General features: G+C 37.6%; 1 protein-coding gene across 6 annotated transcripts; it reads left to right on the forward strand.

Annotated features, from left to right (window-relative positions):
• The first annotated feature begins 488 nt into the window (after nucleotides 1-488).
• On the forward strand, nucleotides 489-22843 carry RBM45 (RNA binding motif protein 45). Of its 6 annotated transcripts, none has more exons than XM_084999960.1 (10): nucleotides 489-911; nucleotides 5135-5257; nucleotides 7955-8081; nucleotides 11062-11184; nucleotides 12184-12363; nucleotides 15260-15389; nucleotides 15564-15648; nucleotides 15825-15988; nucleotides 18112-18312; nucleotides 22556-22843. In XM_084999960.1, the coding sequence occupies exons 1-9, from the start codon at nucleotides 612-614 to the stop codon at nucleotides 18302-18304; spliced, it is 1425 nt and encodes a 474-aa protein (XP_084856086.1). In that variant the 5' UTR covers nucleotides 489-611; the 3' UTR covers nucleotides 18305-18312; nucleotides 22556-22843. The 6 variants fall into 6 exon arrangements, with proteins under 6 accessions (XP_084856086.1, XP_084856085.1, XP_084856087.1 ...); XM_084999959.1 differs by having other exon boundaries at nucleotides 11062-11181; nucleotides 12175-12363; XM_084999961.1 differs by lacking the exon at nucleotides 12184-12363.
• Nucleotides 22844-24282: the final 1439 nt, after the last annotated feature.

Here is a 24282-nt window from a genome sequence, read left to right on the forward strand (position 1 = left end):
CCACGGGTGCTCGTAGGAGTTGAGTAGATTAGCAGATGGCGTTATTTCTGGTTTTGACTCTGTTATTTGTATTTCTGTTACCTTTTGCTATTCCTTGGGTTCCAATTCTTCATCTCAATTTTCTCAACAAATGAGCCTGAAGTTGGATGATCGGTCTTAAAGGTTCGTTTTCAGCAGACTAAACAGTTTTAACTCTGTTCTGTAGAAGTCTTCTAGTGAGCTTAAGACCAAGATAGCAAGTTTGGGGGAAGAGTTCGTGGGCTTTGTGGGTGGAGCAGAGCCAGTTTCGGGGAAGCCGGAGGACCAGGCATTGCTGTTCTAACAACAGGGAACCTGGATCACACACCTAATATGCGCGCTCTGTCTTCGGATTGGATGCTCGGACCGCATATCAGGCTCCTCCAGGCCGTCAGGGGGAGCTGCAGGCCGCTCCCCGGAAGCCAGCGCCCTGCGCGGCTCGCCTGTGCCCGGGCGCCGGACTCTTCCGTCTTCCGGAAGCGGACGCTGGAGCGGCAACCGCTAGGAGTGTGGCTGAGGCGGTGGCCGGCACGGGTCGGAACGAGGTGGAGTAGAGTGGTTCGGGCCTGGCTCCCGCGCTGGGGTGGAGCACCATGGACGAAGCGGGCAGCTGTGCGAGCGGCGGGGGCTTCCGCCCGGGCGTGGACAGCCTGGACGAGCCGCCCAACAGCCGCATCTTCCTGGTGATCAGCAAGTACACGCCGGAGTCTGTGCTGAGGGAGCGCTTCTCGCCCTTCGGGGAGATCCAGGACATCTGGGTGGTGCGGGACAAACACACCAAGGAGTCCAAGGGCATCGCCTTCGTCAAGTTTGCCCGCAGCTCGCAGGCGTGCAGGGCCATGGAGGAGATGCACGGCCAGTGCCTCAGCCCCAACGACACCAAGCCCATCAAGGTGCGGGTGCCCGGGTCGGGGTGCCCCCGGGGCGGTGTCAGGGTCGGGTAGGGTTAATCGGTCCGCTCCCAACATTCCTGAGCGGGAGGAAGGGAGGACGGCGTTGGGGAGAAGATTTCCCAGGATCTCCTGCCCTCTAGGCTGCGGTGGGATGCGGGGGTGGGGAATGCGGAGAGAACATCCTCCCCCGGGTGACCGGGCATCTCCGATGACTAGAGCTGCTGAGCTGCAGTGGCCGGGCCTGCCCCTCTTCCGCCGTTACTAATCCACCGCCCAGCTCTGGTCCTGGCCTGCTTTAAGGACTTCTCTGACCCTCTTCTCTCAGACCTCCCGGCCTACCATTCTAAAAACAGATAACTGCTTTTCCTCAGGTGGGTAGGGGTTTAACAACTTGATAAAAGTACATTACACTGTGGCCCTCTGGTGTTAGGCATTTTCCCAGTACCAAGCAAAAGTATGCACGTATATAACATTTAAGTGCAGGTGATAAAATCTGCTACTGTTACACATTTATCACATTTCTGTAATTTTTAAAAATTGTTTCATAAACCCTTTTTTGTGAAGGTGTGTGTGTCCTAGGTTGTTAATGTCACTTTTCTTTGAAAGCAGACCAAAGTAAACTGCCTTAAAAAGAGACAAATCATTGTGATCGTAGTGTAATTGTATGTTTATTAAATGCTTCTTTGAATACGCTTAATTCATTCTGGTGGTATTTATATTACGTTTCCACACTTACTTCTCTGTAAAATTAACATAGTGACACATGGCAGGAAGAGCTATTTTGAGGGTTATTTGACTTTGTCCTATTAGCTACAGTGCCTGGCGCAAGGTAAGCCCTCAGTACATCTTTTTTGTCCGTAGTTGCCAAGATTCTATTTCTTACTTGCTCAATTCAGGACCCAGTCCTGAGAATCTCCCAGTTTAAATTGTACCTTTCACCTGTCCTGTGGAAATAGTTGCTGTATTTATAATTCTGTTGGAACTTTCCTCATAATTCTCTTTTCTCTCAACTTCTTTTCATTTTTTCCCCATTTACTATAGAAAACTGAGAAGAATGTTATTAATAGGGACTTATTATTTAAAGGAGAGATTTGGAGATATTTCAGTCCCCAGAGGCCTTCCCTGTACCTCCATCCCCCAAAAAGAGAGGAGCTTGGGAGTATCTCAGCAAGCAGCTGGGAGTATCTCAGCAACACAATAGATAGTGGACATTACCTCTCCTCCAGCCTCCTGAACCCTCTGAATGAGTTGGAAAAGATGATCAATGAAATTAATTGTAAGGCCACAACATATACAAGATCAGGGGTTAACCCTTTTTTATAGAAAAAGGGTTAGTAAATGTTTTAGGCTTTGTGAGCCATGTACAGCCTATGTCACATTCTTTTTGGTTTTTTTTTTAACAATCCTTAAAAATGTAAAAGCAATTCTTAGATCATGGTCTTTAGAAAAACAGGAAGCTGTAATTTACTGACTCCTGCACTAGGTTGATAATATTCACCTCCTTCCAATGATGATCTTAACAGAGAGGGTTTTATACTTTGAGCATAATATCACCACAGAGCTCTTCTGGGAAACTCCCCCAAACGCCCCAAGTTTGAAACCTTATATAACTCCCCCCACAAGAGAAGTAAAAGTCCTAACAGTAAAATGTATCTATCACACACACACCACCTTTTAGCCACAGAAAAATTATATTATTCGCAAAGATAATTAAAGTTTAAAATTTGTTTTTCACATATTCATCCACTCAGGTTCAGCCAGATGGTTGTTGCACTACAGTGCCTAGCTAGACCATCTAAATTCATTCTTTAGCAGATTCAGTTTGGGCTGTCTTACACTGGGATGTAGGTTTTTTGTGGGTTGTTTTTTTTTTTTTTTTTTTTTTCAGTTATTTCCAGTTAAATTAATTCAGTTTCAATTTTTCTCATGTATTTTGCTTTTGCAAAGTTCCAAAGCCCCTATTAAGACAAAATTTCAGCAACAGGCCTGTAGCCAAAAAAGATTATCCAAGTAAGAATCATTCTGTGAATGACCATACATGATCTTGAGGAAGAGGGTAAACCTAGAAAATAGAAGAGAAAAATCTTAGTTTTTAGTTTTGCAAGAATGTGTGTTATTTAGGGCCCATAGTCTGTGAACATAAAGTCTCAGGAGAAATCATCCCATTAGGTAGCTGATTTTTGTACATATGTTCTACTTAGATACCGTCTTTACCAGAAATTTGAAATGCTACAATCTTCTAAAACTTAGAAGTTTGTGATCTGGTGGCACCTCCCATCACCAATCTTACTTGAGACTTTTTTTCCTGGTGTCTTCCCATATACTGAAACATTCCCTCTTTGTATTTCGCTATTGACTATCTTATTACTGATACACCCACTGGACTAACTTTCTCATGGACCATTTCTGTTCTACTCACTAATTCTACTAACTCTACTACTAGTACTTAGTCAGTACTCTTATCACTAACATATGACATATGGTATAAATATCGAAGGAATAACTAGAATAAATGTTGAGTATATCTCCATCTGTATCTTGTAAGTTAGGTTCTCCATCTCTGTCACAGCTGTTTTCCAAGCAAACATTACGACCCTTTGTTTCAATATTTTCTAAAATCCTTTGGCTTTCTAGGTTCTCTGTCCTTTTAGTTGCTGCCTCCTACTCTGGAAATCTATAGGTTCAGGTTTTCTCATATTGAGTAATATACAGCCCCCCCTTTAAAGACAAGAGAAAAAAAAAATGAACTCAAGGGCCCTGTGTAGTGAGCAACATTAATTTTATTACATTTCTTCGAGTTATATAAAAAAATAAGAGTAGCATTAAAATTCTTAGGCTTATAGTTGTATAAATAAATCCACAATCACAGTTAAAGATTTTGGTATTCTGGGAATAATATGAAACCAAAACAATTTTATAAATTAATTAAAAGCAATACCACAAAGCGAATTAAATTCTAAGCAATAATCTAATGTCAGATATTTCAATAAAACTCCATTGCTAATAGAAAAATAGGATTTTCTGCTGTGGCTCAGTGGGTTTTGAACCCAGCTAGTATCTGAGGATGCAGGTTCAATTCCTGGCCTGCTCAGAGGGTTAAGGATCCAGTGTTGCTGCGAGCTGTGGTATAGGTCACAGTTGCTGCTTGGATCCCACATTGCTGTGGCTGTGGCTTAGTTTGCGAACTTCCATATGCTGCAGGTGTGGCCATAAAAAAGGAAAAAAAATAAAAAGCCTGAGTTCATTCTCTACATTTTCTTGCTCACATAATTCAGATTGTCACTGAGATGATCCAGAATATGGTTACATTGCTTTTTTAAGGATTAATGTTAGAAAACAAAAATACAACCATCTAGACTTAATTCAGCTTTATCAATATTAAACATAAATTGGTTAAACACTCCTATTAAAAAGTAAGGATTATCAGGATTTTTTTTAAAAAGACCATATTAAGTGCTGCTTGCAAGAGATACATTATGCACAAAGATACAGAGTGGTTAAAAGGCTAGGAAAAGCTGGTGTGATATCAGACAAAATAGTCTTCAATGGGAAGAGTATTAACAGGGAAAGAATAATTTCCTAAGAATAAAAGTATCAGACCAAAAGTATAAGCCAGTCCCAAATGTATATGCAGCCAATAATGGAGCTTCAAAATACATGAAGCATTATTGATAGAACTAAAAGAAGAAAAACAAATTCATAGATTTTTCCACTCTTCTTAGACTCAGAATAAGTAGACAAAATCAGTAAGGATATGTGACATTTTAATAACAATTTTTTTTTGGCTGCACCCTTGGCATGTGGAAATTCCCAGGCCAGGGACTGAGCTGCACCACAGCGGTGACCCAAACCACTGCAGTGACAGTGCTGGATCCTTAAACCACTGTGTCACAAGAGAGCACCTAATAATGCTGTTAATCAACTACACAATTGACATTTATTGAACACTACCCAGCAGTCACAGAGTACACATTCTCTTTCAGTGCACTATTACTCCTGGTTAAAAACAATGCAAATGGAAAAAAAAGTATTTGGAAAAAATACAATGCAGAGATTAGTATTGTCTCACATAAAAAGTCATTACAATAAAGATTGCTTTAAAAAAAACTTTCAATAAGATCCTATTACTTTGCATTTAACATAACATAAATCTCATACTAATTAAGGAATAGGAAAACAGTTGATTGATATTACTGCATTATTCTTTGGGTTCTGTTTCTTAGGTTTTCATTGCTCAGTCCAGATCATCTGGAAGTCACCGAGATGTTGAAGATGAAGAACTTACAAGAATATTTGTTATGATACCAAAGTCCTACACAGAAGAAGATCTACGGGAAAAATTTAAGGTGCTTATGTTTTTTAATCAGCTAGTGTCCATGATAATTTACAGTCTTTTGGGTTTTTTTTTTTGGCCACACCTGCAACATGTGGGAGTTCCCAGGCCAGGGCTCAAACCCTTAACACAGCAGCAACCCAAGCCACTATAGTGTCAACACAGTATCCTTAACTCACTGTGCCACAAGAGAACGCCTTTTTTTTTTAATTTTTATAATTTACAATCTTAAATTTGTTATACATTTAATAAATCTTGTGTTGAGTTAGATCATTAGATTGGTGGAAAGAAATAACTTATTAAGGCATCTATTTCAATCTAGTTTTTAAATATTAAAACTAAAGTAAGTTACTTTTTAAGAATATATAAAACCGGAGTTCCCGTCGTGGTGCAGTGGTTAACGAATCCGACTAGGAACCATGAGGTTGCGGGTTCGGTCCCTGCCCTTGCTCAGTGGGTTAACGATCCGGCGTTGCCGTGAGCTGTGGTGTAGGTTGCAGACGCGGCTCGGATCCCGCGTTGCCGTGGCTCTGGCGTAGGCCGGTGGCTACAGCTCGGATTGGACCCCTAGCCTGGGAACCTCCATATGCCGCGGGAGCGGCCCAAGAAATAGCAACAACAACAACAAAAAGAAAAAATAAAAAAAATTAAAAAATATATATATATATATATAAAACCTAGACAATATTAATGGTAATTTCCCCCCATTTGATGAAAATATAGATTCAGGAAAATGAAGTATCAATAATAGTATGTAATAATAATAATAAGTAATAATATAATTTTAAGTAAAAATCATATACCTTGTAGGTGGTAGAGCCAAGATTTAACCCTCGCTCTTTGTCTTAAAAATTTCATAGCACTCTCTTATTACTCCTGTCTATTGTCTCTCATTTAACAGGGGTCTGGCAAGCCTAAGTATGCAAAATATATTATCTCACATTTATTACAAGCCTATAGAATGTTCATGTACATATTCACAGAAAGGCTTATCCTTTATGGTTTTTGTCCTAAAATTAGACCTCTGAAGGAGTTATATTTAAAGAACAAAAAAAACTACATACAGCTCTGAACTATAGTTAGATTGCAGTCACTGAAATTTGAAGACAATTTAAAATCTCTTTTTATTGCATTTGGAGTGGATAAGCAATGAGATCCTGCTGTATAGCACAGAGAACTATGTCTAGTCACTTATGAAACATGATGGAGGATGATGTGAGAAAAAGAACGTATATGTATGTATGACTGGGTCACTTTGCTGTATGGTAGAAATTGACAGAATGCCTAAACCAACTATAATGGAAAAAATAAAAATCATCAAAAAAAAAAAAGAAAAAAGTAAATAAAATAAAATCTCTTTTTAGCCATTGGCTTTATATGCAGTGATACACTTTCACAAAAATTATTAAAAAGCAGTTTTAAGTTGTTTTGGGTTGTAATATTTTAATTCATTTTCTACTAATCTTCCAAGTACTATGAATCACATGGGCAGTAAGCAGGAAGGAAAGAAACAAGTAATTCCTCTGTCCTGTCTCAATTGAGAATTGTACAAAATACTTCAAAAATAACAAGTACCAAAAATATATATTCTGTATACCCCAATAGTAGAAAAGAGTTTTTACCTTATGTATTTATGAACTTCTATCTTTTTCTGAGTAAACACTGATGGCATTTTGATCTAAATGTATAGTAATTACACATTACTAATTTATTACATGAATATTTTATAAAATAAATAATAAACACTAAGGATTTATATCCCATATTGTTTCCAGCATTAAAAATAAACATTTGGAGTTCTCTTGACGCACAGCAAAGTAAGGATCCAGCATTGTCACTGCAGTGGCTCCAGTCACTGCTATGGCTCTAGTTCAGCCCCTGGCCTAAGAACTTCCACATGCCATGAGCACAAGAAAAAAAAAAAAAGTAAACATTCACCACATAGAGTATTAACTTTGTGAGTAAAACAATGTGTTTCATTTCAAAGATATGCTTTGAGAGGTACTCCTTCAAAAGAAAACACAGTCATTTATGTTCCTGTGAGAAGGCAGATGAATAGCAATAGCTAATACTTACTGTGTGGTATGTACCAGTCCCTGTATATACACTTTAGGTGTCTTTGTTCTTTTAACCCTTAAAACAACCCTATGAGGTGGTACAGCTGTTAGCCCCATTTAACAGAAGAGGACATAAGACACAGAGAGGATAAGTCAACTGCCCAGTTTAATAAGTGGCTGAACCAAGATTTGAACAAAGAAGGTTCAGTTCCAGAGCCTCTGCTCTTAACTACCACTAGGCAAGATTTTGGAGCTTTCCAGACCATGTGCAAATTCTTACTCGCCCTTCATGATTTTGATAAGTTATTTGATTTCTCTAAGGCCCAGTTACCTTATCTGTGAAATAAGCAGTATAATATATGTACATCCTTGAAGAACTGTGAGAACAATAAGGTGATATATGTAAAGCAAATGCTCAGTAAATCAAAAATAGCGTTTTGGTTATGTTATTATTTGATTTTATCATTATTATGGTTATTTTTCTAGTGCCTCATTTAGTTTGTGACATTTTTATTGCATTATTAAAAATAGCTGTAAATGCTGATCTCTTTCTGGCAAGCAAAAAGAACAAGTGAACAAATTTTAACCTAGTTCTGAATCTGTTCAGTTATTAATTTTGACTTCTCTAAGATTATTTCTTTTAACTCTCATAGGTGTATGGAGATATCGAGTACTGCAGCATTATTAAGAATAAAGTAACTGGAGAAAGTAAAGGCTTGGGCTACGTTCGATACTTAAAACCATCACAAGCTGCCCAAGCAATAGAAAACTGTGATCGAAGTAAGGATGTATTCACTTATCATTGTTATAGACATTTGAAAAAAATTCTAATTATTCTAATAATCTAATACTGGTTTGTGCTTGTATCCCTACCTGCTAACTTAATCTTAGCAATAAGATTTAAAATACATATAGTTGTAGGATGAAAATTATTTGGGGGCCATGATTAAGTTTCCATTGGTTATTATTTCTACAGTTTTGGGGGGTTAATTAAATTATTTTAGAATTTTAAGTATTAAAAATTCTTTAATACTTAAGGTTGGATTGGGTTTTTTAAATTTATTCTCTATATTTTTAAGAAATTCAAGTATTTTGTAATATTTGTTCATGTTTGACCTAAACTCTAAATAGAACTGTGTACTAATAGACATATAAATAATAGGGATAGGGTTTAAGATTTACTAGCTTTGAGAAAAAAACATACATCAGGTTAATTTCAAGCTCAAGTGACATTAATCAGACCTTCTGCCATTGCTGTTATACGTTCTGAAGAATAAGATTTTTTTTTTTTCTTTTTAGGGCTGCACCTGCAGCATATGGAGGTTCCCAGGCTAGGGGTCGAATTGGAGCTGCAGCTGCCAGCCTATGCCATAGCCATAGCCACAGCCACAGCGACGTGGGATCTGAGCTGCATCTGCAAACCACACCACAGCTCACGGACAATGCCAGATCCTTAACCCACTGAGCAAAGCCAGGGATTGAACCTGCATCTTCATGGATCTTAGTTGGGTTTGTTAACCACTGAGCCACGAAGGGAACTCCTGAATAAGAATTTTAAAGAGGCCAAGGAAAATATTCTTTGTCATACTTCTAGTTATATTGACCTTTAGAAATGAGATGTAGAATAATTCAACTAGTGGGTTTCAGGATAGTATAAAAATTTATAAATATGGAAATAATTATTGTTAATTAGAACTGTTAGATAACCCTAAGAGACATATCAAAATTTTCTCTCAGATCCTTCTAAATTTTTCAATTAGCCAGCATTAATTGAATACCTATGGTATACTCATGAATATAAGTAGAGAGATACAAATGGCATATATAGCAACTCTGGCATTTAAGGAATATACAATTATGTTGGATAGTCACGATCTAATAATCAAAAAGTAGTTAAAGGGTAATAGAAGGGTTTTTTAAAAGCTTTTTGGTTTTTGCTTTGTTTTGTTTGTTTTGGTTGGGCCCACAGCATGTGGAAGTTCCTGAGCCAAGGATCGAATCCGTGCCACAGCAGTGACCCAAGCTGCTGCAGTGACTACACCATATCCTTAACCCGCTGCATTACAGGGGAACTCCTAAAGCTCTTTGAACTCCTAAAGCTCTGTCATGCCAGGTACCTAGTACTGTTATTAGTAATACTCAGTATAGTACTTGGGTCCTCAATTAAGGTTTATTGAGCTCTCTAGCAAAGATACTGCCATTTACAGAAGACTCAATAAAACTGACAAATGAAAAAATGTTCAAAAATGTGTGAGACAGGTGAATTCATGCTGTGGCTCAGTGGGTTAAGAATCCGACTGCAGCAACTTGGTTTGCTGAGGAAGTGAGGGTTCCATCCCTGGCCAGCAGTGGGTTAGAGGATCTAGCATTGCCACAGCTGCTATGTAAGTGGGCAGCTGCGGCTCAGATTCATGCCCTGGCCCAGGAACGTCCATATGCCACAGGTGTAGCCATTAAAAAAAATTAAATTAAAAAAAAGTGTGAGATGGCCTATCAGTGGTGAAAAAAAAGTGCACTGAATGAAATGGGAATACATTAGGAGGTAGGGTTCGCATCTGGCATAGAATAGGCAGGACAAGATAAGAGCAGTGAAGACACACCGAGCTAGAAATAAAGATCTTTGCTTAATAGAGTGAAGGCAACAATCTGAGTAAAGCTTGGTATTCCTGTTTGAAAATTATAAGACAAAGTAAACTAGGTACTTTGAAACCATATATGGGAGATCATAAAGAGTTCAAGCTTAGTCCATGTTAGAATTTCCCTTGTATATTGTTTTATAAGGAGAAAAATAACAAAAACTGCTTTAGGACAGTTAATCTAACCACTGTATCAAGGATGCATTTCCAAAGAAAGAATTAAAAGAACGTGGTTTTATCCTTTTTGGAGCTACTGAATAATATAAAAGCTATGAACCTTCTCTTTTGAAATACGCCCATGTGCACATATGTATAAGCTTTTTTTTTTTTTTTTTTTTGTCTTTTTGCCTTTTCTAGAGCTGCTTCCCGCGGCATTTGGAGGTTCCCAGGCTAGGAGTCTAATCAGAGCCGTAGCCACCGGCCCGCGCCAGAGCCACAGCAGCGCAGGATCTGAGCCACATCTGTGGGCTACACAGCTCACAGCAACGCCAGATCCTTAACCCACTGAGCAAGGCCAGGGATCAAACCCAAAACCTCATGGTTCCTAGTCAGATTCGTTAACCACTGCGCCACGACGGGAACTCCTGTATAAGCCTTTTCTTTAAAGTTAGAGGATTCGTGGAACCCCTTCCCACCTTTTTGAAGTTCATTCTTGGACCCCCAGTTAAAACTCATGATCCAGAAGCAAAGAGATCAGTTGAAGGGTTGTTGTAATTAACTGAGAGAATCTAGTTTTAAAATAGAGGCAGAGAAGTTGGAGTGAAAGATAAATTTTCTAAGTATATTTCAAAGGAAGACTCTTTGGTGACAGGTAGGTTCTGAAGAAGCACTGTTGGATTTTGATGTTGAGAATGGATGATGATGTCAACTGTAGAAGGGGGAGATTGAAAAGGGTAGCATAGACTTGCTGATCTTTGCTGCACTGAACCTGTGATTTGGGATTCTTACTGTTTCTCTTTACATCTTCCAAGAAGCAAGGGAAAGGTAGGTCTGGTAGAGATGGCTGTTTGTGTGGATTTTGTTTTATATAATCATAAAATTAAGTCAAGCACTAGCAATCAAGTATATTTGTAGATATCTTAAATTTGCTATAAAATTTGAAATTAATGGATTTTCTTTTTCAGGTTTTAGGGCAATCTTGGCTGAACCTAAAAATAAAGTATCTGAATCCTCAGAACAAGATTATTATAGTAATATGAGGCAGGAGACTGTGGGACATGAACCTAGAATAAATATGTTTTCATTTGGTAAGTGGGCTATCTTTATTTTAATGGTATAAGTAGTATATGCAAGCTGATTTGGAGTTGGGTTTTTTAAAATATTTTTCTATTCTGCTGGTAGAAGAATATCACATAGTGAATAAAATAATTTCTAGGTTTTTTTTAAGAAGTTGGTCATGACACCTAATGTCCTTATTATTTAACACTTACTTTGTTTAATTTATTTCTAATTATAGTTTTTTATGGTTCTGTATTATCTAAGTGTTACACTATGTCACTGCCATTTGAGATGGAGGGTGGAGAGCTTTTGTTTCTATGCAGATGAGTCCTAAAATTTATCCCTAAATTACTGCTGCTGTAAAAATAGGGCTAGAGAAAGAAGAGAAATGACAAAAGTAGAAGTTAGAAAAAGGGAAAAACGAGTGATGAAAGTAAGACCTGTAAATGTTATTTGGCATAAATTTCCTTTTAGGTGAAACACTTGCCATACTTAACAGCTTTGCATTATAAACGTATTCCTGTGAAAGTAGACTACACATTTCTGCTTATATTTCCATACTGAGGCAGGGGAATGGGGAGATATGTGTGTTTTCTTGTCATAGTGTCTTCAGATAGTGCTGATGACAAGAGCATACTACAAAATATGGTGCCTTTGTGCAATGCAGAAGACTTAAATGACAGTTCATTTTATTTTCCAGTACCTAATTTTTTTTTTTTTTTAGGGCTGCACCCGTGGCATACGGAGGTTCCCAGGCTAGGTGTCAAATTGGAGCTATAGCTGCCAGCCTGTGCCACAGCCAGAGCAACGTGGGATCCAAGCGACCTCTGTGACCTACACCACGGCTCACAGCAATGCTGGATCCTTAACCCACTGAGCAAGGCCAGGGATTGAACCTGTGTCCTAAGGGATCCTAGTCAGATTTGTTTCTGCTGAGCCACAACAGGAACTCCATAGTACCTAAAATATTAAATGAATCTCTGAATATATAGAAATTTAAAGATTTGCTTCTTTGTATATTGCTGGAGAACAACAATCTGAATTTTCAAGTTTTGACAAGAATGACAACAGAGGCCAGGAAGCCATCTCCAAACGCCTATCAGTTGTATCAAGAGTTCCTTTTACTGAAGAGCAGCTTTTCAGCATTTTTGACATAGTACCAGGATTGGAATACTGTGAAGTTCAACGAGATCCTTACTCTAATTATGGTAAAATGATGTTTTTATTATTTTTAAATGTATTGTATTTTGTTAAAAAGGCTTTTCTGGGAGTTCCCTTTGTGGCGCAGTGGTTAACGAATCCTACTAGGAACCATGAGGTTGTGGGTTCGATCCCTGCCCTTGCTCAGTGGGTTAACGATCTGGCATTGCCATGAGCTGTGGTGTAGGTCGCAGACACGGCTTGGATCCCGCATTGCTGTGGCTCTGACGTAGACCGGTGGCTACAGCTCCGATTAGACCCCTAACCTGGGAACCTCCATATGCTGCGGGAGCGGCCCAAGAAATGGCAAAAAGACAAAAAAAAAAAAAAAAAAAAAAGAGGCTTTTCTTCGGTGGCACTTGTTATGTCAGGTACTGTTTGTGTAATAGTTTTATGTTTCCTTTTTCTCTATTTTAAACTTTCAAATATAATGATAACTCAGTAAACAAATCTCTGGAAATATGTTTCCTTTATACAAAGTCATTTATTTTTTAAAACTATGTTAACTCCCACAGAATAGTGCATTCTGTTTGTTTCCAGTTGTACAACAGATAAACATCAGAACAGGTCTCTTCTGTACTCTTGATTAATGCTAGGCAAAATTATAAAACCCTTAAAGTTTTCTTCCCCCCCCCAAGTCTTTTTTTCTTAAACTTTATATTTCAAAATGAAACTCCTTCCCTTCATTTCAAGCATCCTAATTGTCTTTTCTCCCCACTGTTTCTTTCTTTCTTTCTTTCTTTTTTTTTTTTTTTTTAGCGCTGTACCCACAGCATATGGAAGTTCCCAGGCTAGGGGTCAAATCAGAGCTGCAGCCACTGACCTGCACCACAGCTCACAGCAATGCCAGATCCTTTAACCCACTGAGCAAGGCCAGGGGTTGAACCTGCATCCTTATGGATACTAGTTGGGTCTCTTACTACTGAGCCACCACAGGAACTCCTCTTCTCCCCATTCTTAATAGAAGCAAGGCTCTAATATCAGCCATTTGAACTTAACTAATTAATTGACTAAACCTGTTATCTAATGTTAGCTTAATCCATCTCAGTATTCTTATAAGCCTTTTGGGTTTTTTTAAGGATTTTTTAAAATGCATCCTTGTGGCATAACAGGAGAAGGTTGGCAGTCTATTTTGCAGCCAACTTCTGTGCAAATCCCAGCAGTGACACATGGCTCTAAGACCTTAGCAAACTGCTTATTCTATCTAGTCTCTCTTTCCTCAACTGTAAAATGTGATTATTAGTGCCTTCTCTGCATGAGTTAGAAAAGAATTAAAATAATATATGTAAAAACATCTGATACAAGTCCTGGCACATAATAGGCACTCAGTAAATCGAAGAGTTTGTTGGTTTGGTTTAAAAAATTGGAGATACAGGAGTGGTATAGAGAAATCATATTTGGTGTCTCTTCCAGTACTATAGATATACTTGATTTAGGCTTTTTAGGGTATCTTCTTATGGCTGTTGAGGGAAAATAGATAAGTGAGTCAGATTATATGGGCTCACTGGCCTAGGGTGCCCCCATTCTTCATATAGACACCTCCCATACCCAGTATTCCCCTACTGATCTTCTAGCAGGATTGCCCATTTGACCTATTCTCTACAGTCTCCAACTTAACCTAGTCTTATGCTGTCATTCTTTCTTCTGACTCTAAGGCATACATTTGGGGGGGGGGGCATATTTGTCATTTTATTTGCATATAATTCTATTTGTTCTATATTTTCTTTCCTCTTTATCTGATACCTTGAAGTATATTTATTCCTTTATCTTCTCTGTTGTTTCTCTTGTTGGATGTGTCTGATAAATATGTGTATCATTGGAACAACACCTTTTTGCTAGTAAAGATATATACTTATCCTATTTGAATTAGTTTTGTAGATTTATTTGCTTTTTATTTTAATTCCATTAAACTGTTGAGATGCTTATGTTTAGAGAGGAATATTAAATTATAATTGGAACCTTGTTTTTCCAAAAGTGAGTTATAAATGTATCATGAAAACCCTTTGGTTGTATTACAAGCTCCTGGGCTCACTGTATTAAGAGGTTTAGTATAAAATTATCTCCTTCTTTTAGCATCACCTTGGACTGAAATCTGCCACCTTAGCTAAAAGCTTTTCAAAGGAATATGAGACATATGAGTTCTGATCCAAAATTCTGTTCTCTCTCTTGGTTTTCATACATGTATCACATTTCCTCTCTCTACCACTGCAGCTAGCCAAGATGACTATATATTCTTTTCATGTATCACCCGTCATTTCATTTCTACTCAGTATAATAGGGAAAATTTCAGAATTAAGAAAAACTGGTTACTTTTTAGTGTATCTCTGTCATATAAGAAAAGCCAATATCTTAAAATTAAATTCATTGTACAGAATTTAGCTAATGATACTATTTTTTTTTAAATATTTTGCTTAGGGAGTTCCTGTTGTGGCACAGCAGAAACAAATCCAACTAGGAACCATGAGGTTGCGGGTTCAATCCCTGGCCTTGCTCAGTGGATCAAGGATCCGGCATTGCTGTGAGCTGTGGTATAGGTCGTGGCTACAGCTCGGATCTGGTGTGGTTGTGGCTGTGGCATAGGCCAGCGGCTGCAGCTCTGATTCAACCCCTATCTTGGGAACCTCCATATGTGGCGGGTGCGGCCCTCAAAAGACAAAAAAATAAATAAATAAATAAAATATCTTGCTCATATTTTTACCCAAATCTGGTTTATATTTTGCTTCATAGGAACATAGCTGTAGAACGTATGTATAAGAGAACTTTGTTTTCTTATACATTTGATTGTATATTTACTAATTGCATGGTATTGGTGTTTTTCTATGTTGTTTCCTTTTTGTAGTAACACAAACTTTAGGGCCTCAATCTGTTTTCTTTTTAATTCCCATATATTCTGCTTTGTTTTAGGTCATGGAGTGGTTCAGTATTTTAATGTGGCATCCGCTATTTATGCAAAATACAAGTTACATGGATTTCAGTACCCTCCTGGGAATAGGATAGGTGTCTCCTTCATTGATGATGGAAGTAATGCAACCGAGTAAGTACCAGTCGAGAAGCTGGTCCAAAGCCAGAGTTGGGTATACATGATATAACTCAGAGAATAAAAAGAGAAAACAATTGACCTCTCAGGTGAGGAAGTTACAAAAGGCAAGTTACTGTTAAGAGACTGGATATTTCTAGTTCTCTGTAAATTACCAGTCCTTATCTTCAGTCTCCTTAGAAAAATGGCAACGCAGATGGTAGCTGCACAGCTTGCATCAATGGTGTGGAATAACCCAAGTCAGCAGCAACTTCTGGTAAGTAGGTAAAAATTTAACTTCACAGTAGATCGCTAGTGTATAAAATAAATGTGACCTTTGTTTATTACCTGTGTAAAAAGTAAAAGACCATCTAGTTGCCATGATCCACATCTCTTTAGCTCTTTATTTAAAATCCCTAAAGTGAAGTTTTTCTTTACCTAATTCTTCAACAGCAATTTGGAGGAAGTTCTGGATCACAGCTGCCTCAAATTCAGACAGATATTGTACTTCCATCATGCAAAAAAAAAGCCCCTCCTGAAACTCCTGTGAAAGAAAGGCTTTTTATCGTGTTTAATCCTCATCCTTTACCTTTAGATGTACTAGAGGATATATTCTGGTAAGATTTCAATTCCACAGAGTTACATTTCAAAATAATAAAATTTATTTAAGCCAGTCATTTAAGCACTCTAGCAATACTGAAACCTCCTATATCCAATATTTATATCACCTTTTAAAATATATAGTTGTTAACTTCTCTTCTTTGTTATTTACAAGTCTTAACCCTCCACACAGAATTTCCTCTTATTTTGTTTTGAAGACATGAAACAAGTAGTATTGTTTTGAAAAGCTGCCTTCACAGAATGAGCAAATCATTTCTTTTTTTTTTTTTTTTTTTTTTTCTGTCTTTTGTCTTTTTTTTTGTTGTTGTTGTTGTTGCTGCTATTTCTTGGGCCGCTCCCACGGCATATGGAGGTTCCCAGGCTAGGGGTTGAATCGGAGCTGTAGCCACCGGCCTACGCCAGAGCCACAGCAACGCAGGAGCCGAGCCGCATCTGCGACCTACACCACAGCTCACGGCAACGCCGGATCATTAACCCACTGAGCAAGGGCAGGGACCGAACCCACAACCTCATGGTTCCTAGTCGGATTCGTTAACCACTGTGCCACGACGGGAACTCCGCAAATCATTTCTTGATTGAAGATACATCTATATAGACTTGTCCTCTAGAATTCTTTCCACATATCTTTTCCTTTGTAGTTGTAATTCAGCTGAACAGTGTTTATTAAGCATCTACTATTTTGTCAGCACTCTTTTGGATCCTTAAGGGTAATATAATTACATTGAGTAAGCAATTACTTGATTTTAGGGAAGAGTATATAATAAGCGTAGTATATAATAAGAGTATATAATAAGCGTAAAAGTCGGAAAAGTCTCTTATTTGATAACTTATTTAACCTTAAGTTTTTCTTTTTGTGGTCTTTTTCTTATTTGCCTTACAACAGTGTTAGTGAATTTAAAAGATAGATGGAGTTCCCTTGTGGCTCAGCAGGTTAAGGATCCAGCACTGTTATTGTTGTATTGTGGCTTAGGAACTTCCACATGCCTCGGACTCAGCTCAAAAACAGAACAAAACAAAACAAAAGATAGACAGCTTGTTAAAGAGCTTCATAAAATATCAGAGATGTCATTCAAGTATTTTGATTTTTATTTAATTGATTTATTTATTTTATTTCTTGAATCTCTCCTCTCTACCAGACAGTCACTGTGCTAAGTGTCAGAGACATCTTGCAAACAAAACATGTAAACAAGACATGGGAATTCCCACTGTGGCACAGTGGGTTAAGAATCCAACTGCAAAAGCTTGGGTTGGATCCCTCGCCCAGCACAGTGGGTTCAAGGATCCAGCCTTGGCACAGCTGCATCTTGAATTCATTTCCTAGCCCAGGAACTTCCGTATGCCAAGGGTGGGGCCACTTAAAGAAGAAGAAGGAAAGAAAAAAGACATAATGGATCTTGTCCTCTTAGAAGATAAACAAGTGAATAGGAAATTACAACTTAGTAGGTTGGTGTTGTGAAAAGGAATATTCAGGCTATGAAATACATAGCAGAGACATCCACTGTAGAGACTCAGAGAAGACTGCTTAAAAGAAGCAAGGTATAGCGGAGACCTGGAGGATAAAAATAATTGAGCCAGGGAAGAAAGCTCAACATGGGGGAGGTTATTCCTGCTGGAGAGAATGTGAAAGGATGTCAGTGTCAATAGAATATGATGTTTGAGAGACTGTGCGGGGAAGATGAAGCTGGAGGGGACAGGGACCTAGTTAAGATAGGCCCACAGGCTATGTTAGGGAGTTTGTCCTTTCCCTGGAGGCATGAAGAGCTGCTGAGGGACTTTTAGGGGAAGAAATGATCAGATTTGTGTTTTAGAAAGATCACTCAGAAGACAGGCTAGAGAATGGATTGGAGCAGGATAAGCCCAACAGGGCAGAGAAACAAGTGAAGAAGGTATTAGAGTAATCCAAGAAAAAGATAATGATGGTCCAAACAAGGAAAGAGACCTGAATGAGAATGAAGAGAAATTGACTGATAGAGGAAATTTTTTAAGAAGGAACACTGACATGAACTGGAGATTGGATGTATGGAAAGGAGTGAAAAAGGAGTTCAGAATGGACCCCAGCTTTTAGACCTGAGCATCTGTACTTAGAAATTTCAGTTGATCTCTTTTTGCTTTGTTGCAGTCGTTTTGGTAACCTGATTGAAGTTTACCTTGTGTCAGGAAAAAATGTGGGCTATGCCAAGTATGCAGATAGAATAAGTGCTAATGATGCCATTACTACTCTACATGGAAAGATCCTGAATGGAGTCAGACTTAAAGTTATGCTGGCAGATTCCCCAAGAGAAGAATCTAACAAACGACAAAGAACTTACTGATTCTTGAGGTAAGCTCTTTTTAATCTAAATTCTAAAACACTTTGGTTAAATCGTATAAGGAAAAGAATATGTATAGAGTTTCTTTTTAAGGATTTAGAAGTTGTTAAAAGAACTGTGGCTTAAAAGTTTGCTGATAAATCAGCAGGTCAGGGGTTACTTTTATAATATATTTTTTAAACCTGAACTTTTTAAACTTAAAAAAATGTTTTTGGTGTTTATTGGGAGGATGTCTTTGCCCTCCCATAAAATAAAATCAATTTCAGTTTAGAAGAGTAATAAGATTTGTGTGTATGTGAATGTCTTAGACACAAAGAATTAGATTTTTCAGTATATGGTTAAATGAACTTTGAAATTGGAATACTTCTAAAGATTTTTAACTTGAAGAGTTAATGTCTTATGAATGAGGTAATTTATGGCAATCTTTATAAAGAATGTTTTGATGTTCACTAATGAAGGAGCTAAAAAGCAATATCAAATACATTTGACCCTTGAACAACACAAGTTTGAACATATGTGTGCATACTACAGTGCTCCAGTTGAGGTTGGTTGAGTGTGAGGTTAGTTGTATCTGTGGATGCAGAACCATGGATAAGGAGAACCTGCACATGTGGAGGGCCCAGGATAAACAATATGTGAGTTTTCAACTGTGTAGAGAGTCGCCACCTTTCACCCCTATGTTGTTCAAGGGTCAGTTATAATGCATCTTGTTGGACCTTTTGAATCTAAATGTTGATGTTTTTCTGGGTATATATTTGTGAATTTGTGTATTAAAACTACACATTGAGAAAATACTCTCATGTGCATATACATATTTTTAAAAATTATCTTGACAGTTTACCAAAAACTCATCAGTTATACTACATACAGCCATGTAAATTCCTTTGTCTTTTAGTTTTAAGAAATAAAGGGAGTTCCCTTTGTGGCTCATCAGTTAACGAACCCGACTAGGATCCATGAGGATGTGAGTTTGACCCCTGGCCTTGCTCAGGGGGTTAAGGATCTGGTGTTGCCCTGAGCTGAGGTGTAGGTCACAGATGCAGCTTGGATTCCATGTTGCTATGGCTGTGGTGTAGGCTGACAACTGTAGTTCTGATTTGACCCCTCGCCTGGAAACTTCCATGTGCTGTGAGTGAGGCCCTAAAAAAGAAAAAAAAGACAAAGAAATCAAACCTAAATTTCTTTTCTAGGACATTTAGTTCACATCCCCACGGTTTGGGGAGACATTTAAAATTAAAAACACTTAAAGCTCTGGAAATGAATTCTTTGTGTACTTCCCTCTTCCTGCACACACACAGCTGCTTCCCAAGTCCACTGCTGGTCAAATAGCAGTTGGCAAGCACTTTAGATCCGGTTTGGTTACTGGCTTGAAAACAGTTTTTCCCCCTCCCAGGTTTTCTTTCTGACCAATTATAAAAACTAGCAGGTATCATAATGAATTATCTGAAGCCTTACTGCTGATGAACATTGCTCTGATAGAGCAAGTCAAGTGATTACATCCTCTTTCCAGAAGGCAGTTGTCACTAGGAAGCACCCATTGGGCCCATTATGAATAATCTCAATTTAGAAATGTTTTTAGATGTTTTATTTAATTACAAAACCCACTCCCATTACTCCATGCAATATAGAATTATTGCATTTGCCAGTGAAAAAGAATTAGCAAGTCTTCCTTATAAAGCAGTTTTTTGTGTTTATGAATAAAATGTTAAGAACTGAATTCTCTTTAGACAAGCTGTCTTCTAATATAGCATGCTAATTATGTATATAATAAAAATGTTTATTTGTATCTATGAATATTTCAAAAATATAAGCAACAATTCTTACTCTTTTTCAAAGAATCTTTATCCTTAAAAAAGGAAATAATACTGACTTCTTATTATGGAGAAAATATATTAATTACTCCTGCGGTTGAACCTTTTTAAAATAATTATTTATTTAGTATGGAGAATGTTTGACTTAAAATCAGAAGATCCAGGTTGGGATTCCAGCTTTGACACTTTACTGGCTATGATTGGGCAGATCTCTTTACCTTTCCAAGGCTTTCTTCATAGGCTTATTGAGATAAAATGAGTCAGCAAAATTCCTTATAAAATAATTTTTTTTTTTTTGTCTTTTTTTAGGGCCGCACTCGCAGCCTATGGAGGTTCCCAGGCTAGGAGTCTTATCAGAGCTGTAGCTACTGGCCTATGCCAGAGCAACAGCAACATAGGATCCAAGCTGCGTCTGTGACCTACACCACAGTTCACAGCAATGCTGGATCCTTAACCCGCTGAGCAGGGCCAGGGATCGAACCCACAACCTCATGGTTCCTAGTTGGATTCGTTTCTGCTGCGCCAAGACAGGAACTCCTATAAAATAAAATTTGTAAATGTTTTGTATGTGTGAGCTAAAACACTTGCTTTGGTGACTTCTGTGAAACCTTTATGTCATCTCATCCAAACAATCAGAAACTAAGTTCAGTGATACAGAACTACATAGGCCAGCAGGTGTGTATGAATGAAGCTTTATGGTACCCCTTTTTTCCCCATAGAAGTGATAATGCATTTAGCCAATTCCCTATATTAGGGAAAGTGGCATATTCTTCAGCATGACTAGTCATGAAATATAAATCTATCCTTTTTCCCTTTATTGAACTGTAACATATATTCAGGGCAGAGATAAAGTAGGGTTAGATTAGTTGAAAATGGCAGGACAGGAGTTCCCCCTGTGGGTTAGCAGGTTAAGAACCTGACATAGTATCGATGAGGCTGTGGATTAGATCCCTGGCCTCACTCAATGGGTTAAGGATCCAGGGATGCTGCAAGCTGCAGTGTAGGTTGCAGATGTGGCTCAGATCCCACATTGCTGTGGCTGTGGCTGTGGCATAGGCAGGCATCTACAGCTCCAATTTGACCCAGGAACTTCCATATGCTGAACATGTGGCCATAAAAAGAAGAAAACGGTAGGACATAATGAACTATATTGGTTTTGAATGTCTTCTAATTGCAGCACGGCTTTTTTATTTATTTTTGGTTCAAATCCCCAATTACAATGGACTTCATAATGAGATTCTCCTCTCTTGTTGCTACATTAAACATATTATCTCATTTTAAGGTTCACTAAAATATGAAAGACTTTACTGAGTTTTACATGATTTGTAGCCATTGAAGATTTGGGAGGAAATGGGGGGCACTTTTTCATTTGTTTCTTTAATTTCAAGAGAACACAAACACTGCTGGTGAAAGCTGGTTCTTTTTGTCTCTGAGCAGTAAGCCTAGGATTAACTGAGCCATGCCTAGGAAATAAGAGAAGACACTGGCCTAAGAATATCACTTTGAAAGTAGTTGAGTTCTATTTTGAGATGGAGACGATGTGCAAAATAGGTTTCTCCTTCTATTTGAAGAAAATAGAAATTTGGTATTTTAGAGCTTCTTGATGTGTGTGTATGGCTTTTTTATAGGTCTGTTTCCTTTTTTTTAATCATATAAAGCAGTCTGTATAAATCTCACCATTCTTATTTCCTGTGTTTTGTATCTTGACACATTGTTTTGAGGAAAATCCCTATGAATTTTATCTTTGTTCTTCAATTATGGTTGAACAATTACGTTTGAGTTTAATTGAGTTTAACCACCCAGAAGCACAGAATATTTCAACATTCATCCATGCACTAGTTGAACTCATAGTTAAGAAGACAAATACAGGAGTTCCTGTCGTTGCTCAGTGGTTAGCAAATCCGACTAGGAACCATGAGGTTGCAGGTTCGATTGCTGGCCTTGCTCAGTGGGTTAAGGATCCGGCATTGCTGTAAGCTGTGGTGTAGGTCGCAGCCGCTGCTCGGATACCACATTGCTGTGGCTCTGGCATAGGCCGGTGGCTACAGCTCCAATTCAACCCCTAGCCTGGGAACCTCCATATGCCACAGGAGGGGACCTAGAAAAGGCAAAAAGACAAAAAAAAAAAAAAAAAATACGACGAAAAATATAGACACCCACTCATCTGCCTGGTGTGTAGGGATAAAACCCCAAACTATAATCCTCACACAGCTGATTTTTGTATTAATACACAGCGTTTCCCCTCCAGAAATTCAGTACCTCTTTGCATCATCCTTCTGAGTAAGTTTGATTCTGCTTATTTGGCGGCATCTATGATTAAGTAAGTAGATAACACTGAGTATTGAAATAAAGGAACAATTTCTGACGTTTTAGGAGTACTATATACAACAGCTGTTTCCTTTCAGGTGATGATTTTCATACTTGTGTTGTGTTCTTTCTACAGAACAAAGACTAAATAATGACATAATCTTCAGCTGACTGACTGAAAATGTGACTGGACGCACTCCTTTGGACAGTTGACGGCTTTTTTTTTTTTTTTTTTTTTTCTTTTTCTTTTTTTTCTTTTCATATACCTGATAGTCTCTGCACAACATTGTTTTATCTGGGGAGCAGGGATTGTTGACATGTGTTTTTAAACCACATGTTAATGCTAAAACTAATATAGTAGTTGTTTCTTAGAGCAATATGTTGTTATGTGTGGCAGAAATAAAGTTTTCTTTGCTTAACTAAATCATGCCTTATTTATGTGAAAGGTGAGAATGAAAAAACTTAATAGATAGTGTTTAGAATTTGACTAAATGACATATTTCATTGATTCTGAGATGCACCTTTTTTTCACATTTTTACACTTCTGAAATTGAAAGTATTTTGATAGCAATTTTGTGCTGTAGTGTAATGGACACCTTTTTTTCCTTAGTGGAAACAAAAGTGCTTCTTTCAATCAGCTGCATCTTAGATTCAATAAAATATGGTAATTGCTACACAATCTACACATCTAAAGTGGGAGCCAAAAGACGTATCATTAGAAATATTTTTATACTTTTTAAAGTAATTATACCAAAATTTTTTGTTAATTTTGTAAAGATCTTTCAAGGTTTTAAAGCAGTAGTGATAAAAAAAAGTAAGTTATTGTTTATAGTTAAGTTTAAATAAATATCAGTGGCTTTGGTGGGTGGACATTTTCCCTTTATAATTATAAAACATAATGGCCACTCCAAAAATAGGACATGTAAGCAGTTTTCATGTCTATGAACAGACTATATAATAGGAAGAATAGTCATTTTTAAAATGATTAAAAATTAGGTATCTACTTGGCTTGTATTTTGAAAATCCAAGAAAAATTTTTTATCACTCTTGAGGTGAGTGGTAAGTATCAAAAAAGATATATCTAAGTTCAGAATTTGGCACCTTAAGAAAAAGACATTATAAATGGTATATGCAGTTGTTAAAATATCAATTACCTCCTCATTATGCCTCTCACATCCCAAGTTAAATTAAAAATAGTGAAAAGATTAAATTCCCTAAGCATAATAGCACATTTCATACTTGGATATCTTTCTGTTGAAAAATTAAAATCCTTTTTTTGAATCAGTAATTTAAATAAATTAAGATAAGAAAATTTCCCATCTTTATCTTCCCAGGCGAAACTTCCTGAGTGAGAATTGAACCAAGTTTCTTTCTGTGAGCCAAAGGGCGTATTTTAAAAAGAAGGCAAATGGTGTCTTTAGAAATGAAAAACCTAAGTGAGGAGAGTTTGAGGATTAATTACCAACAGATAGATTTATTCATCCCAAACTCATTTACCGCACACATAGTTCCATTTTCACAGATTGGAACTAAATTTTCCCTTGTAGGTTATCTGGCTCTACCATTCAAGTAATTCTTAAATCCCCCCCCCCAAATATTCCTGCCAGATAGTTAATCTAAATAGTGTAAAAATAGAAAACTCTCTACAGTCTGAGTCCATTGCATCTTTGGTTAATCCTAGTAATTGACAAAATGATTCCTAGCTATTTTTGATTATTAGATTTTAAGTTTTTCACTGGACCCTGTGGAAGAAATTGACTTTCACATGGTAGCTCTCACTCCTGCCCTCCAAATTTTCTGTGCAGATTGAATAATCCCAAATTTTTTATTCTGCATTTAAAGTTAGGCAGCCAGTTCCAACAA

This window comes from Sus scrofa, chromosome 15 (assembly GCF_054392235.1).
Source record: "Sus scrofa isolate SSC_HxYL_T2T_F1_AM1 chromosome 15, Sscrofa_HxYL_maternal_Yorkshire_Landrace_v2.0, whole genome shotgun sequence".
Lineage (NCBI taxonomy): Eukaryota > Metazoa > Chordata > Mammalia > Artiodactyla > Suidae > Sus > Sus scrofa.